Source organism: Alternaria dauci, chromosome 3 (genome assembly GCF_042100115.1).
Source record: "Alternaria dauci strain A2016 chromosome 3, whole genome shotgun sequence".
Classification (NCBI taxonomy): domain Eukaryota; kingdom Fungi; phylum Ascomycota; class Dothideomycetes; order Pleosporales; family Pleosporaceae; genus Alternaria; species Alternaria dauci.
In genome coordinates, this window is record NC_091274.1 from 865,514 (window position 1) to 878,191 (window position 12,678).

At 52.2% G+C, this 12,678-nt stretch overlaps 4 protein-coding genes across 4 annotated transcripts; 2 read left to right on the forward strand and 2 right to left on the reverse strand.

Moving 5' to 3' along the window:
* Positions 1 to 75: 75 nt before the first annotated feature.
* On the reverse strand, positions 76 to 3,817 carry ACET3X_003938 (uncharacterized protein). Its single transcript, XM_069450088.1, has 5 exons — positions 3,027 to 3,817; positions 1,828 to 2,980; positions 1,189 to 1,778; positions 579 to 1,141; positions 76 to 527 (listed from the first exon to the last, which is right to left on the reverse strand). Exons 1-5 carry the CDS (start codon positions 3,720 to 3,722, stop codon positions 347 to 349), a joined length of 3,183 nt encoding a protein of 1,060 aa, XP_069307916.1. The 5' UTR covers positions 3,723 to 3,817; the 3' UTR covers positions 76 to 346.
* A 5-nt stretch (positions 3,818 to 3,822) lies between these two features.
* On the forward strand, positions 3,823 to 4,377 carry ACET3X_003939 (uncharacterized protein; the record flags this gene model as incomplete). Its single annotated transcript, XM_069450089.1, has 5 exons — positions 3,823 to 3,865; positions 3,913 to 3,977; positions 4,029 to 4,206; positions 4,254 to 4,286; positions 4,349 to 4,377. The coding sequence occupies 5 exons, from the start codon at positions 3,823 to 3,825 to the stop codon at positions 4,375 to 4,377; spliced, it is 348 nt and encodes a 115-aa protein (XP_069307917.1).
* A 490-nt stretch (positions 4,378 to 4,867) lies between these two features.
* Positions 4,868 to 9,123, forward strand: ACET3X_003940 (uncharacterized protein; the record flags this gene model as incomplete). The annotated part of the gene is made up of 8 exons (XM_069450090.1): positions 4,868 to 5,993; positions 6,045 to 6,137; positions 6,190 to 6,728; positions 6,779 to 6,932; positions 6,982 to 7,324; positions 7,373 to 7,614; positions 7,663 to 7,796; positions 7,843 to 9,123. 8 exons carry the CDS (start codon positions 4,868 to 4,870, stop codon positions 9,121 to 9,123), a joined length of 3,912 nt encoding a protein of 1,303 aa, XP_069307918.1.
* Positions 9,124 to 9,665: 542 nt separating this feature from the next.
* Positions 9,666 to 10,660, reverse strand: ACET3X_003941 (uncharacterized protein; the record flags this gene model as incomplete). Its single annotated transcript, XM_069450091.1, has 2 exons — positions 9,666 to 10,425; positions 10,488 to 10,660. 2 exons carry the CDS (start codon positions 10,658 to 10,660, stop codon positions 9,666 to 9,668), a joined length of 933 nt encoding a protein of 310 aa, XP_069307919.1.
* Between the last annotated feature and the right edge of the window lie 2,018 nt (positions 10,661 to 12,678).

A 12,678-nucleotide genomic window follows, 5' to 3' on the forward strand; every position in this document is an offset into this window, starting at 1 on the left:
TGCGACTACGGCGGCACTAGACTAGCTACATCATGACATCACATATACCACCATGCAAATCTGAGAGGTTGTATGTACGTGGGGGATCATCCACCGTGGTGTGCAAACCCACAGTATCAGATCTAGTGAATTTCTATCCAGGACGCCCTCACACACTTTGCCTCTCTTTAGAGATGCACAGCGCCCAAGGCTCCTTGCGTACGCCTGAGACATTGGCATGTCTGGTGGCGCTTCGATTCAACCGCATAAAGGAGAACGCCATGCGAGTACCATACTTACCTGCTCGAACAATGATGCTATCAAGGACTCCCGTCAACACCGTAATATACAAGACATGCTTCACACATTATAGATACAGGGACTGGGCTGCTACCAGATCCCTCCGGACGAGCTCCAGTGCTGCCGTAAACTTTTGTTCAAGCTCTTCGCTGCCCATGACTTTCGACGCTTGAGCTATTTGTCGGAGCAGTTCTTCCAGCCGCCTGAAGAGACGGATGAGACTTCCTTCGTACACGTCGGTCATTTTGCTGCAAACGTTAGTTGTCGTTGTTCAATGCGCATCAACCCAAGCAACATACCAAATCTCCGCAAACGTTGCACCCTTGGACCAGGCGTACACGACCTCCATCAGCTCATACTTGAATGACTTGAGGTATTCTTCTTCGTTGACAGTCAGCTTGCTCTCTTGTGACATCTTCGCAATGACCCTAGCCTGCTGCTGGATCTCGCGATATGGCTTGGCGAGCTCTTCCTTGAGCGCCGGCACTTCCTGCGTCTTCTCCTCAAAGATGAAACAGCTGAGACAGGCAGCACACTGCTCTGGCGTGAGCTCGTTGAAGAAACGATTAAAAAGCAGCTCGCTAAGCACAAGCTCATCGCCAGTGCTGATCTCGCAGGCAACACGGGCTTTGAGCTGAACAACGTCCGCATCATCAATGAAGCCAAGTCGCCGTAACACACGTTTCCTGCTCTTCAGCTCGTCGAGTTGGATGACCGATAGGGCGCTCGCAATCTCTTTCCGGATGTTCTTGATCTTCTCACCAATCGCAATCTTCTGCGCGTATTGGCTGTATAGTTCGGGTAATCTGGGCGAATTGTGCAGAGGGTTCGAGAGCAGGCGGGACTCCAAGACTTCGATTTTCTGCGTCGTGTTAGAGAAAGACATGCACGTGTAATGACAAAGCTTACCCTTAGGAGCCTCTTGAAACTGTCGTCCTTGATGTTCATGTTCTCAATGGGATCTAGAATGGCGATTCCATCGGGGAAGCGCTTCTTAACCTCGTTCAGCGCTTTGCGAACGTTGTTCCTTTGCTCAGTCGACTTGAGCTCGTTGGGCAGGAAAACCCGGAGATGGCCAATCGACTCGATGCAGTTCAGGACTACAGGCACAACCTCCATCTTGCCCTTGTCTCCACCCACAGGTGGTCGCACACCGGGTGGCAGACCATCGTTAACCGCAGGCACAAAGTTCGTGTCGCTGCTGACCGGCAGTAGCACGTCAACAATGTACGACTCTTGAGGCGGCAGAACCTCTCCCTTATTGGCCTTGCGAGCAGTGTACGCTACAACCGCGCCCCAGCCAAAGTCGTAGTCTTTGAACTTGATCCTTACCAACCGACCACCTTGCAAGAACTGCAAGCAGTAGTTGGGTTGCATAATCACATCACGCATGTCCTTGGTGTGTGTGTCCAGTTGCTGCCGCAGATTGTAGTAGTCCTTGATCGCCGGCTCGTCGACAATGTTGGTGTTGGCTTTTTCTTGCTCAAGCTCTTCGAGTTCTATGATACTGTTAGTGATTGTGCCCAGAAATTACATGCAGAAACTTACGCTTCTCGAGATTGGAGACACCCGCTGTGCTCTGGAACTGGAAGAAACACCTCTCCAGCATAAACTCGGGAGATATGCCCTCAACGCGCATAAGGTTGAGAATCATGTTGTAGCCCAGGTGGAAAGCGGAGTTGAGGTTGTCCTGTTGACCGCGGACGATTTCCTTGGCCACGGCCGGCTCCATCTGCTCGCCGATCATCATGATGACAATACCACGGTCATCGAGACCACGACGACCGGCTCGGCCAGACATCTGGATGAACTCGGAAGGCGTGACCCATCGCTGCGATACTCCGTCGAACTTGCGCACACTGGTAAACACGACCGTCTTGGCCGGCATGTTCAATCCAATGGAGAATGTCTCGGTAGCGAACAGCACCTTGATCAGCCCCTCCTGGAACAGAATCTCGATAGTCTCCTTCAGGATAGGCAACAGTCCGGAGTGGTGAACACCAATACCCCTTCGGAGCAGGGGAAGGATGTGTTGAATTTGGGGTAGTTGTCGGTCCTCCTCTGAAAGCATCTCTATGGCGCTGTTGAAGACCTTGGTGACCATGGCCTTTTCCGAGTCGTCGTTGAACGCTAGCGAGCTCATGGACAGTGCGTAGTTCTCGCATTCCCTCTTACTGAAACTGAAGACAATGACCGGGTTGTAGCTCTTGATCATGATCATCTTGACAATCTTGTAGATGTCCGTCTGGTCCTTGTTGCCACCCGTGTTGGTCTTTTTGTCCTTGCCTTTGCCTTTGCGTTTCGCCATGAAGTCCTTGGCTTCACTTCCACCCTTGTCGGCAATAGACGACATGGCCTTCTGGAAGTTCTCTTCACGGAATACGCCCTTTTCGTCTACCACGAGATGTATGCCCTCGGCACCGGCGGGGAAGAAATAGTGTTGCAAGGGCGTCGGACGGAAGTCGGTGTAGACGACGTGGCACGGCTGGCTGTGGGTTTTGGTGATCCATTCTGCGAACTGCATGGCGTTGGGAATGGTGGCGGAGAGGAAGACGTAGCGGACCTTGTCGGGGAGCAGAATGATGGTCTCTTCCCAGACAACGCCTCGCGACTTGTCGCGCAGGTAGTGGACCTCGTCGAATACGACCCAAGCTACTTCGCGCATAATCTCGGAACCCCTGTACAACATGGAGCGGAGAATCTGCAGATATTAGTGGATGTCATTAGCAGACTCTTCCTGTACATACCTCAGTCGTCATGACCAGACAGGTCGCAGTGGGGTTGATGGTGACATCACCAGTCATAAGGCCGACGTCGCCAAACTCTGCCATGAACTCTCGGTACTTTTGGTTGCTGAGCGCCTTGATAGGACTCGTGTAGATGACTCGCTGGTTGTTCTTGAGACATTGCGCAATGGCGTATTCTGCCACAACGGTCTTTCCGGCCGAGGTATGCGCAGAGACTAGAACACTCTCGTTTCGCTGTATCGACGCGATGGAAACCTGCTGGAAAGGATCCAGGGTGAAAGGCCATGTGCGCGCGGGCTCGGCTGGGGCTTTGTGCTCGGAGATGGGGACGTAGTCGTAATCCGGCGGGAGAGCGACCTGGTGGCGGACCTGATGCGAGAGCACCACGGCCTGGCCTTCTTGCGACTGCGCCTGCAGCCCGGCGGCGGCGGCGACCTCGCGCGACTGTTCCGTCTCGAAGTCGTCGGTAACGATGGGCTCGGGCTCGGCATCGCGCTTCTGCTTCTTCTTCAGCGTCTGCGCAGTGCCGTTCTCGTGGGCCGCCTCGGTTGTCTCTGCGGGTGCTTCGGCCATGGCCGTGTCCTGGACCGGCTCGGGCGACTTGACGGTGCCATTCGCCTGCCGCTTCTTGCTCTTCTTGGGCGCCGTGGCCTTGGACGGGCCGCCCTCGAAGACGTCGAACATGTCGTCGTCCATGGTGGGTGGGTGTGTTTCGCTCCGTGTGCAGCTGGATGCTGTAGTCTCGTGGCTGTGGCTGGCGCGTCACACAGGCGGGCTTGACCTGTCGCGAACGATTATGGCGTGCAGGCGCGACCGAGATCAAGAAAGTTTCACTGATGGTCCGTCCTGACTAAGCGGGCCGTCGCCAAGACATGGCCGTGGGAAGCTGCAACCCATCGAACCACCGCGACCAGCACTCTGCAAACCTCTCCACTCTACCACGCCGCCCAAGTACGCTCCAGCTCCACGCCAATTGCCCTCCGCATACGCTGACCTCTGAAGATGCTTGCCCGTGCCACCTTCCGCGCCGCTTCGGCCCCGACTCTCGTCGCCCGCCGCGGCTTCCAGTCGACCCGCGCCCAGTTCTCCAGCCCATACCACTACCCAGAGGGCCCGCGCAGCAACTTGCCCTTCGACCCGCTGAAGAAGGGCTTTGCCTTCAAGTACTGGGGATTCATGGGTGAGCTTTGGCGCGTCGCAATGCCAGGTCCAGGCTAACAGTCGCAGCTACCGGATTCTCCCTGCCATTCCTCCTTGCTGGTGAGACACACGATCCAATCCCACCTACCGTGAACACACACCTAACAACACTCTCTCTACAGTCTGGCAGACAAAGAAGAACAAGCCTTAGGCGCAATCACTCGGAGCGTGGGCACGATACTAGGCTATTGCGAGGACGCGGGATTTGTAGAATATCCGGGGGTCGCTCGGACACCTGTATAGACACCACAGCATCAATTTCATTGTCTGTCTTCCACAATGCCCCACTGCATGCAATTCGCAATGTTCGACGTTGTTTACCGACGTCCCCTCGGTGGACCAAAGTGACTATTCGAATTCAAACGTGGGGTACTGCCGCTATCCACTTGGTCGAATGCAACAGTCGGAGAGGCAAATAGATTTGCACGGGTAATGGCTGAGCAGCAAGTGGTGAGAGGACGTGAATCATTTTGCAACACCCTTGATGACGACGGAAGGCGTTGCATCACTCCTCGGTAGAAGCTCGGCGCTAGTATCACCAAAAATTCGGAAGCACGATTCTGCCCGCCGCGGATTTGTAACCAGTCATTCGAGCGACAGGACGCAACATTGCAACAAACACAGCCCATGATTCTACGGCGATGCGAAACCTAAAGATTGTGGGAAGGTCGCTTCTGCGTTTTTCTGGAGACGAACCATTACCGCTAACTGCGACTGCCTGGGACGCCGCATCTGATGCATTGGTATGCGCTTTCGGTCCCTCAGAATCACGTGCGACCATCGAACTCAAGAGACTGCATTATGCGCGCAACGGTGTGGAAGAGAGACTCGAAAGCATTGCATCGTGGGATGCACCATGCCCGCTGCCCTCGCTTACCCATGACTCAATCCTAAGCCTACATCATTTCGCCGACACTTCGACATCATGTTTGATTCTGGCCGGAGGAGATATCGTCCTCGTAAGAGAAAACCCAACATCTACCGAAGAACTAGTCGAGATCGTGGGGTCGGTGGATGCCGGCATCTCGGCTGCTGCGTGGTCGCCAGATGAGGAACTTCTCGCCATTACTACACAGGCCGATACCTTACTGTCGATGAGTCGCGACATTGAGAACATTGCAAGCGTCAACCTCACTCCTGAAGATGTCAACGTGTCTAGTCACGTATCGGTCGGGTGGGGAAAGAAAGAAACGCAGTTCAAAGGCAAGCGAGCCAGGGCGCTCCAGGATCCAACAGTACCGGAAAGCATTGACGAGGGTGTACTCAGCCCGCTAGACGACCGATCTGTCACGATAAGCTGGAGAGGCGATGGCGCATGGTTCGCAGTAAGCAAGGTTGAGGAAGAGCGCCGTCGCATGATCCGTGTGTACTCCCGAGAAGGACAACTGGACAGTGTAAGCGAACCTGTGGATGGCCTTGAAGGGGCCCTCAGCTGGCGACCATCGGGCAACTTGATTGCCAGCACTCGCCGTACCAGCGATAAAGTTGAGGTGGTCTTTTTCGAGCGGAACGGTCTTCGTCATGGCCAGTTTGATCTTCGATTTACTGCCGAGGAGTTAGCTGCCCTCTCAACTCCATTGACACTCAAGTGGAATAGCGATTCTAACGTTATTGCTGTATCCTATCCCGACAAGGTGCAGCTTTGGACGATGAGCAACTACCACTACTATCTCAAGCAAGAACTTCGATTCCCCGAGGCTTCTTCTCGGACAGTCATGTGTGATTGGCACGCCGAGCGTCCGCTTGCGGTTGCGCTTTCAACGTCAGGTATTTCATCTCCTCGTTCTTGTCAAGTCTGTCTGGCTAAGTATAGATTAGATGCACTCCAGGTACTAGAGTATGCCTCTGTGATTTCGGCCGGCTCAACTGCTCCGCCAAATGACTTTGGTATGGTCGCTTCAATAGACGGATGTAAGTAGTGAGCTTACTTTTTGGAGACACGTTTGATACTGATGATTTTAAGTGTCTCTCAAGCTTACACCGCTTCGCATCGCGAACGTGCCACCTCCCATGTCATTACACACTGTGGCTCTCGAATCGAAACCTATGGATGTTGCACTTTCAAAATCCGGCAACCGCTTGGCAGTACTTTCCGACAGTGAGCTTGCAGTTTATGCCCTCGAACTGAACAAGCGACCAATACCAAAGCCTACTATCCTCTGGCGCAGCGACGTGGTAAAAGACCATTCGCCGCGTCATGTCACCTTCCTTGACGAGGACCAGATTTTCGTACTGACTGATAGCTGGGACGAGGAAGAAAGCTCTCTCTGGCATTCGGAGGGAGATATGTTGCTACCTCAAGGGCCGATAATAGAGGCTGAAGGCATATCTCTACTTCTTTCCAGTATCGATCAGAAAACGCTGTACATCCAGTCCCAGAGTGGTGCCTTACATCAGGTTGTGATTGATGAAACTACATCGGACCTGCCACCGCAGATGTCTCTTGTTAACAAATTCCCTGCCTTTGCCCCCGAGGCTCAGGTTATCGATGTTGAGGGCCAAGTAAGTACACCATCTGTCAAGTCGTGTTGACAATAGGCTGACAGCTGCAGACATTGGCGTTTGGTTTGACTAATAGCGGAGTGCTGTACGCCAATGAACGCATATTAGTTCGCAACTGCACATCGTTCGTTGTCACTACCGCACATCTCATCTTTACAACGACGCAGCATCTCCTCAAATTTGTTCATCTTGCTAGTGTGGATGGTGAGCACCACTTCGAATGCCAAGTCGCCCACATGCTAATCATTCTCAGATCTAGAAGTACCTGCGGATGAACCACAAAAGGATGAAAGATGCCGAAGTATCGAGAGAGGAGCAAAGATCGTCACGGTTATGCCAACAACGTACTCAGTCGTACTACAGATGCCGAGAGGTAACCTAGAAACGATATATCCACGAGCACTTGTGCTTGCTGCCATACGTCGAAGTATCGAGGCAGACCGATACGATGAAGCGTTCTTCGCTTGCCGCAATCAGCGTGTCGATTTCAATATCTTACATGACCACGATCCGGAGCGTTTCATGGCGAGTCTGGAGAAGATTGTTTTGCAGATCAAGAAGATAGAGCATATTGATTTGCTCCTAGCACAGCTTCGGTAGAAGGCCACCTCCATGATCAGATCCACATCAGCTAACGAATATAGTAACGAGGACGTTTCGGAAACCATGTATAAGGAAACACTGAAGACAAAGGAGCTGGCCACGAAGTCCAAGCTGTCACAGGATCAAGTGAACAATAAGGTCAATCGCATATGCGACGCTTTCTTGGACGTACTAGAGAAATCACAGTACAAGGATGTGCACCTACAGAATATAATCACGGCCCACGTCTCCAAGACACCGCCAGCTCTGGAGACTGGTCTGGCTATGATTGGTCGTCTGCAAGGTGAGTCTTACTCGTTTGCTATCGGTTCACTCTGCTCACATCTTACAGCATCAAGCGATCCGCTCACTGACAAGGCTGCCGAGCACATTTGCTTTCTTGCAGACGTAAATCAGCTTTATGACACATCATTGGGACTTTACAACCTGGATCTCGCCCTGCTCATCGCTCAACAGTCACAAAAGGTATATCTGACATATCGCCCAATGAAGCATTATCTAACTCTTGCAGGATCCGAGAGAATATCTTCCACACCTGCAGTCTCTACAGGACCTCCCTGAGATCCGTCGCAAATTCAGGATTGACAACCAGCTCGGACGCAGAGCGAAAGCACTCACACATCTCAAAGAACTACAAGCCTACGATGAAGTACAGGAGTATGTACAAAAGCACGACCTTTATCCAGAGGCCTTGAGCATGTATCAATACGACAATACTCGGTTGAAAGAAATCATGCGGTTGTATGCAGACTTCTTGAGCAGCAACAACAAGAACAAGGAGGCTGCGATGGCGTATGAGTATCTGGGAGACTATGCATCTGCCTGGCCATGCTACCGTTCTGCTAATCTCTGGCGCGAGGCCTTATCATCTGCTGTTCTCGCCAACGTAAGCGTTGATGAGCTGTCGACCATTGCCACGGACCTCGCAGACGGTCTCGCAGAATCCAAGGACCATCTATCCGCTGCATCAATAACACTGGATTATCTGTCTGATCTTCCGTCCGCAGCGCGTCTCTTGTGCCGCGGTTGCCACTTCGCCGAAGCGATTCGTACCGTCACGCTCCGCCGCGAACCTGCTCTCATTACCGAAGTAATCGATCCCGGCCTGATAGAACGCAGCGCAGATATGACTGAGTTCCTCGCCGACATGAGAGGCCAACTGCAAGCCCAAGTACCTCGACTCAAGGAACTCCGGACTAAGAAAGCAGAAGATCCGATGGCGTTCTACGAGGGCATGATTGACGGCCCGGCTGATGCGAACATTCCTGACAATATCTCTCTGGCGCCCACGGATACAACGAGTGGCGGTACGTTCATGACCAGATATACAAATCAGACTGGCACAGTAAACACTACAACAACACGCAAGACAAGCAAGAATAAGCGCAGGGAGGAGAGGAAGCGTGCGCGCGGTAAAAAGGGTACAGTGTACGAAGAGGAGTATCTTACCAACTCCATCGAACGCCTCATCGAGCGTATCAACAGCATGCAGGAAGAGATCCAGCGCCTTGTCGAAGGTCTGTTTAGGAGAAGTATGAGAGAGCGTGCTGATGCCGTGTCCAATGCTGTCAACGAGGTCATGGAACGGTGTCAGGATGCGATCAAGGAGATGTACCCTCCCGCGGCTGTTGGAGTCTCCGAGAGTGCGATCGAGCTGCCGGTTGGCGTTGAGGGTGAGGCGATGAAGCCTACTGGTGGGGATGCGACGCTATGGGATAGTTTGCAAGAAGTGGGAAAGAAGAGAGAAGCGCCCGTTGTTAAGACGTTTGAGAGGCTCAGCCTTTTGGGGTAGGGTGTGACACCTTGAAGTAGCTAGAGAGCATGGAAGAACTCATGTCACATCTTGTGTGCATAAAAGCTGTTAATCCCGGGGTATTGCTTTGCCGAAATAGCAAGATGTGTGATGATGCACACGATTACTTGGTGTGATTTCCAAAGAGTGAACTTCTGTATATGTAGTATGCGACACGAAGTCTTCTCTCTTGATCCAGTCGCATCATTGTGGATGACTTAATTAGCGCCTTGTTCCATCCCCTGGCGAATCTTGGGCGCGGAACGCGCCATGGATGCAACCACCCTATGTACGTGTCAACACGCACCCATAGATTACATTCATTCAGAAGCAAGCCAAACTTTTATTCCTCTATCATGCTGACATGTACGACGCGTCACCAGAGGAGGAAACCCCGCCCATCGATCCCTCGTGGAGGTGACAACTCAGTACCTCAAGCCGATGCTCTCCTCACCCCATGAGCCCAGAGGACTACCGCACACTCCAATGCCGCTTCATCCAAGCCCGGATGCGATACGCTAGCCTACGACGTTGTTGGATCGTCAATTCACGTACAGACAAAATCCCACACCGTGCTCCTCGCAAGCCCTACACATATCCTCCAACGCCTTTGCACCACCCTCGTCCTCGTCAGGCACCCCTGTCTTCATCAAGATCCTCCAATGGTCGCGCCCTGGGTACTTGCCGATGATTAACACAAGTCTTTGGAGATTGTGCGCTACGATCTCGGCGAGTTTGTCGTGGTCAGGATCATGGATGTCGGAATGAACGCACAACCAGTCCAGATAATCGCCGTACCGGGCGTCTATCTGCGAGTGCTCGTTGAAAGGGAGCATTTGATGAAAGAGGCTCCCTAGGTCCACATCCACTGCCTTATGGGCGGTCTGATCTTCATCTTGCTCTGTGCAGAGAAGCGATACCGTGCGTACCAGACGATCGACGAAGATATACGGGTTGCCATCCTGGAGCTGGTCCTCGGAGATTTCGATCTTGATCGTGCGGAACTGGTTGGCCGTGTTCCAGATGGGTTTCTGGTGCGCATTGGTCGCTTTGAAGACGTTCATGCCTCGAAGGCTCTTTGACCATCGTCCACAAAAGTACTTGCTCATATACTCTTCGGTGTTGAGGTGAAGAGTGCCCTTGCCGAAGACGACCCACATTGCCTCTCCCCTCATTGCTTTGGAGACCTGAAGAATGTTGAATCGACCTGCGTCAGGCTTGGCAAGTGTACCGTGTTTCGGGCAATTTGCGCGCTTTCGCTTGGACATATCAGGATTGCAGCATTCCTTGACGGTGACGGATCTAGTGGTTGGGTGTACGAAGTCAGTTAAGTCGTGCTATACTATTTGTACATCCGTACGTACTCATCGACACGGAACGCGAGGCCGTAGATCTCTTGTCGTAGTTCTATTGGCAGCGCATCAAGAGTGCCAAAGCCTCCTTGGTCTTCGGATGATGACTGCTTAGCACGATTGAGAGTAGTTTCCGATGCAGTTGGAGAAGACTCCCGATATCTATTTACACTGTCAGTTGCCATGTTGTTAGGCATGTCACTTGTGCAAGCAAAGAGGTTCTGGGGTGTGTGGGTGTGAGAAGGAAGAAGCTGGCAGCAAGCGATTAAAAGAGCAAAATAAGGATACACGATGCGGGACGTTTGTCGTAGTAATCTGCCTTCACCGCGTTGAAGCAGAGCGATGGCTTCTCGGGTGGCTGCCGATAGGCTAAACCTCGTAGGTCACCTAGAATTCGAACGACCAGGCTCTAGTAGGACCTCAACATAATTGGACATACAGGTCATGCAGTCGGCATAGCAATGGCTAGGAAGAGAAGGCCGATATGCACGATAGCTGTGTTGTCATGTGATTCTATTCTGGTGGTCGTATGTATATCATCTCCAGCGCTCTTCTGGCAACAGCTTCATTCCTATCGGCATTCATGCAGACCAGATTTCTTCACCAGATTGTTTCCCAGATCATCTTCTAGACGGCATCGGGCTAAGAGCTTCTCAAATGCGTTTGTCTGCTAACCATGTGGAAATCTCACGCTAGTCTCAATTGCTCCTGCCTTCTCCATTGTCAGCGCCGCTTCCTTCCTGTTTCACCCACCACGACAACAAGGAGTCGCTGCAAGACGCAGTATACAGCAATCGGACATTCAAGACATCGCAATGCATGACAAGTCAGTATCATCGTGTCCAGGGTGAGCGCACGAGCTGACAGATTGCCTAGGGCTATGACCGAGACGACTATCCCTCTCAATAGCGCGAGTGACACATCTGCAACGGAACCTAAACAGGACACTCGTAGCAAGATCGATAGCACAACCATGCGAACTCAGTCACAGAGCCCGTTGTTCCAGTTGCCCGGGGAGATCCGAAATCTTATTTACTACTACGCGCTCGATATGGGCTTCACCCGCTCTCTACGTCAACCGCCACCAGACCCGTCCACGACTGGCTATGCCAAGCTCCGGGAAAACTTCGAGGAGGACGTCTTGTCGATGAACCTCTTACTCGCCTGCAAGAGAATAAGCCGAGAGGCGGGATCATTGTTCGCAGAAACCACGATGGTAATGATTACTCCAAGGATTCATCAGTTGCATCACCCCACGTTGAAACGCGCATTCGGTTCGTTCCTTCGTGTCGCCATCAAATGTCCTGCAGAGCATCGTTTCAGATCCAGACAAGTGACAAGCAAAGAGAACAACAAAGTGCTTCTCAAAGCTCTTGCGATGCTCACCCATGGATCACGTGCGATGCATGTTGAACATGAGAGGCGGAGAACTGGCGTCATCTACTTTGGGCCTTGCTGGCCAAGCAGGAATTCCTTTTCTCGGTTATTCAACAAGATGGATGCAGAAAACACAAGAAGCTGGGGTATCATCTTAACTTACTGTTTCCTCAACGATGGAAATGCCCGTGAAGTGGAGCAACGTGACAAGACTGCATGGATCAAGAAGAAGTTCGCCAAGGTGGGCAACCGGTTTCGGCTTGCCTTGCTATTGGTGTTTAATGGACCTAAAGAGGAGATTCTACCTTCTGCCTGCCAGATATTCAGCCCTACACACATGGAGGATGCGCCGGGTTTTAACCTTAGCTTGGCTCCGCACGGCTGCTCATGTATGCTGCTGTTGCTTTGACCTGGCGCGAACAACGACATTTAGTCAGGGAACGTGGGCGGGTTTGCACCAGAACGGATTGCTATGTCTTCCAAAGTGTTCGTAGTGGATTTAAACACATATTTGTGCCTACGAGACGAAAGATCGCAGCTGACTGTCCCGCGCCATCCATTGTAAGCACTCGACTTCCAAACCGTACAACACCTGCCGAAGCATCGAAGGAGCATTTTAAGAGGGAGATGAGGAAGATGTGGCAGCATACTTGGCAGAAATGAATAATGACTGCAAAGCAACGTTCATACGATACCGATTCTGCACAGGTATGCAGGACTCTGTTCTTGTCAAGGATGTTAGCTGTGGTTTGTAGAGGAGATGTTGGTTCAAGATTCTACCTAGCGGCTAACATTAAGTGGAGACATAAGCAGACCAGGACGTGCT